General features: G+C 26.0%; 1 protein-coding gene across 3 annotated transcripts in view; it reads right to left on the bottom strand.

Annotated features, from left to right (window-relative positions):
* Nucleotides 1-2,343: 2,343 nt before the first annotated feature.
* The window catches only part of LOC102674140 (cyclin-dependent kinase-like 4), a 2,994-nt gene continuing 1,361 nt past the window's right edge, over nt 2,344-3,976 (bottom strand). The window contains exons 4-5 of one of the 3 annotated variants that reach the window (XM_006621214.2): nt 3,574-3,970; nt 2,344-2,449 (exon numbers count right to left, since the gene is read on the bottom strand). In XM_006621214.2, the coding sequence (XP_006621277.1) occupies nt 2,386-2,449; nt 3,574-3,970 (461 nt within the window). In that variant the 3' untranslated portion in view covers nt 2,344-2,385. Of the gene's footprint in view, nt 2,450-3,161; nt 3,466-3,573; nt 3,971-3,976 lie in introns of those variants that run through there. The other 2 variants (XM_031513161.1, XM_031513159.1) reach the window with 2 other exon arrangements.

The following is a 3,976-nucleotide window of genomic DNA, read 5'->3' as shown; positions in this document are numbered from 1 at the left end:
TCTCTCTCTCTCTCTCTCTCTCTCTCTCTCTCTTCTCCTCTTCTCTTCTCACCCTCTCTCTGTTTCTTTCTCTTTGTACATTTGTCCATCTGTCCGTCCGATCGCTTGTGTCTATTTGCACATTTGCCTATATACTTGCATGTCTTTCCAAATCTTTCTCTGTTTCCCTTTTAGTGATAAATAATAAACCAATATTAGATTACAATTCTAAACCAATAATTTCGCGTATAATAATAATGATCCGGTTTTGAATATCTATGTTATATACATATATATAACTGGGATAGCGATCGAGAATGAAAAAACGGAGAAGCGTGCAAATCTCGTTCGTGCGATCGCGAATCGTTTCGTGACAGGCATATACATAACATACTTAAATACTTTGTCTCGAATTAAGATCTCTGCTTCTATTATCTTGTACATAAATCTCGAAACATTCGCGATCAGCTTCCTTTGTAATTAATATTGTATTAAATCTAAGTGAACGTATTAGCTATAATTATTCCTACGGTGAACGTGAATGCTTTAGCTAACGTTTGAAGCGTGTGTTAATCGATTTACGCGCATTATTATTGTTAACGATATACAATTGTATTTACTTTTATAAAATAATGTCGAATATTGTAATTAAAATTCTATACCAAAAATACCATTCTGTATCCACGAGAGACAAATAAATAAAACAGATGAAAACAAATCGCGTTTAAACAATCTATCTTGTATCCGAACGTTCGAACGTTCTTCGCGCAATACATTTTCTATTTATTTGTTATTATTATTATTATTATTATTATTATTATGGAAATCATTTTTAAATACGGAAAATATAAAAATTATAAAAATTTTATGTTATGAAAATTATGATTCTTCTTTAATCATTACTTCTTTCTCATAATTAATAATTTTATTGTTGCTATTCGAACGAATCAATCTAATCGTTTATCATTCGATTATGGAATGTAGAAGATTTGAGAGAAATTTTCTATATTAATTATTAATAAACAAAAAAATTTCGTGTTAAAAAAAAATTCGACACGAGAAGATTTTTAATTCCAAATGCGAATCTAAAGATGCACAAATATTATTATTAATAAAAAAGCTTGTAAATTAATTAATTTTTAATGTCGAGTTTTCAAAATGCTAAAAAATATCAAGAACGCAAAATCAAAGCTACCAATATCTCCATCTTTATCTTGCAATGTTGTTTTTTTGTTTCTAACGTCACGAATACCTCCTTATACATTCTGCTTTATAAATAGTGAAATAGAGGTTTCAACATCCAAACGCGAGATGGCGTTAATCCGAGAAATTTTTTTTTGAATCTTGTTTAACATACGAGAAATATGTATATAAACGGAAATACAAAAGTAAGTAAATAAGTAATATCAGAACGAATATTCCAAAATGAAATAAATATTATAAATGTTGCAAAAATACATTTAAAAGTTAGGAAAGCTAGAGAATTTCTTTGGAAAAAAGGCAAAAAAAAAGATTTATTTTTCAGAATTATTCCTAAAAATCACGTAAAATTCTGAAAATATTACGTCTATTTGATGTTTTATTCGTTTTTTTATTTATTTAAGTAACAAATGTTTATTTATAAAACAAACAATTTTTAAAATGTCTTAAAATTTTTTATTCTCTATTCTCCATTGAAATTTTTGTTTTGATTATAAATTTATGTTTCTTTGTTGTTTTCATTTCTTTTATTTTTAAATTCTTTCTTAATTTAAAATCTTACTCTTTTTTATTAAATTAATTCAAGTTTAAAAAAGTTTTTTCCTATTTTTATAACACGAATATTTATTCGTGAAAAATGAAATCGATTATAAAATTTATAATTAATATTATATAATGGCAATCGATCGGAAAAACTCGTCGAAGAATATTGTCGATTCTTTCACATTTTTCTTTTTGTCTGAAACAAAAAACAAAATAACATAATATTTTATATTTAAAAAACTCTAAAAAAGTATCTGTATATTATTTTTTTTATAAATTAAATTTACTTGAGTATATTATCAATCGCTTCTATTATCTTCAATTATAAACAGAATATGAAATCTGTCTATCTATTTCTATATATATATTTATATGAAATCATGAAATCTATCCTCGTGATTGAAGGAAAATTGTTTTTTGGAAAAGGGATCTTTTGCCCGAATTCTTTTTCTCTGTATCTTTATTACATTTCGAGCTTCTTTTGAACCTATATTATAGAAATTATAGTATTAAACAATCCACAAATTTCAATCTTTATGCAATAATAAAATACAATTGTTAATGTCTAATTTTCAAAATATTTTAATCATAACTATAAGATAATAGAAAAAATATTCTTACAAATACTGTTCATTAAATATACATGCATATCTATCTTAAACTTCAATTGATAAATATAAATCCATTTATAATTTTATATGTATCTTTAGAAACGACTTTTCTAAACCTGTAACAAAAAAAACAGGTTAATTAGTTTAAAGATTCATTTTTATCACATATTTACTTACTAAAAATGTTTTAAATTATTCGACGATAAGAGACTACAATATTGTATGATAATGTTGTATAAATATGATACGATCGAACAGAAGAAAAACGTATTGCTCTCACTTTCACGAGAAAACTTTCCATGAGATAACTAAAAATTTCATTAAATAAATACATAAATATATAAAATAATCAATAATTGCAAATTATATTATCGATTTTTTTAAGCTTACACTACAATACAATTTTAATACAAAATCTCCTACTTACATGGATATCTTGCTATATTTATTATTATAATTCTTATTAATAAAATATCAATAATTTCTTTAATTTTTCGTGATATTTTAAAGATAAAATCTAAATACATATAAATCTTATAATATATAATAAGTATTTATATCTCGTAACATAAAAATGTAGAATATTTTTTTCCTTTTCAATTGCAAACATATATATAATCAAAGGGATATATATATATATATGTAATATTACAAAATTTGAGAAGCAACTATGATGTATTATATACTAGAATACATATCATTTTCATCGATAAAGAGAAAAATGCAAATTTTCGCATTATTAATCGTTTGCAAATATTATATTATATATTAAACGAAAACGAAATTAAAGTATCTATTTAAGATCTTTTCCTTAATAAATACGTATTTTTTTTCTCTTCTATATTCTCTTCTTTTATTATCATTTGTACTCAAACAATCGTAAAACGTTCAAAAAAGCGCTAATATAGCCTTTTAATAATTATGCATAGCGATTCCCTTCTTCTTTACTTTACGAATGTAAGTTGTTTTTGGTATGACAGAAATGGTATTTATGTTACAAACTTTTCGGGAATTTTTTAAGGGATCGATGCGCAACAACGATGACGAAGTTTGGCGTAATTCCATCGTATCTATCGCTTCGGACTTCGTTTTGTTTTTTAAATCTTTCACGATAATAGAATGCATATGCCATCTATGGGGAGAAGGGAAAAAGAAATAAAGAGAAGACAAATGAAAATGGAATAAAATCGGACGATAAATCATCCCTAATAAAGTGATTTAATAATCAGAGAATAAAGACCTGGGAAAATATTGGTAAACAGTTTTCGACGATGATTCGAATAAATTCGTAGAAATACTCGGCCCTTTTTCACTCGACATTTTACTGGATAAAGGATTCATAGAAGATTCTATATCGATACTTTTTCTCAAAACTACAAGAAATTTATCGGCAAATCGATCTTGTATAAAAAACGGATGTTCCAAGAGCATGAAAGATTTTGATCTTAAGTCGGGATCCATACGAAGACATTGAGCCAAAAAATCGATGGCGACTATATCCCATTTGGGAAATAATTTACGAATCGAGAAAACACCGGACTGAGGTGGTCTTATGAGCTCATCCGCGCTCGCATGCCGCAATATTTGACCAGGTCTGGTACGATCTATTAAACTTTGATGCTTCATACATAGTCCTCCTAAAA

Source organism: Apis dorsata, unplaced genomic scaffold (genome assembly GCF_000469605.1).
Source record: "Apis dorsata unplaced genomic scaffold, Apis dorsata 1.3 scaffold_616, whole genome shotgun sequence".
In the NCBI taxonomy this organism is placed as follows: domain Eukaryota; kingdom Metazoa; phylum Arthropoda; class Insecta; order Hymenoptera; family Apidae; genus Apis; species Apis dorsata.
Note: the sequence above shows the minus strand (reverse complement) of the source record. Positions and strands in the feature narration are given on the sequence as shown.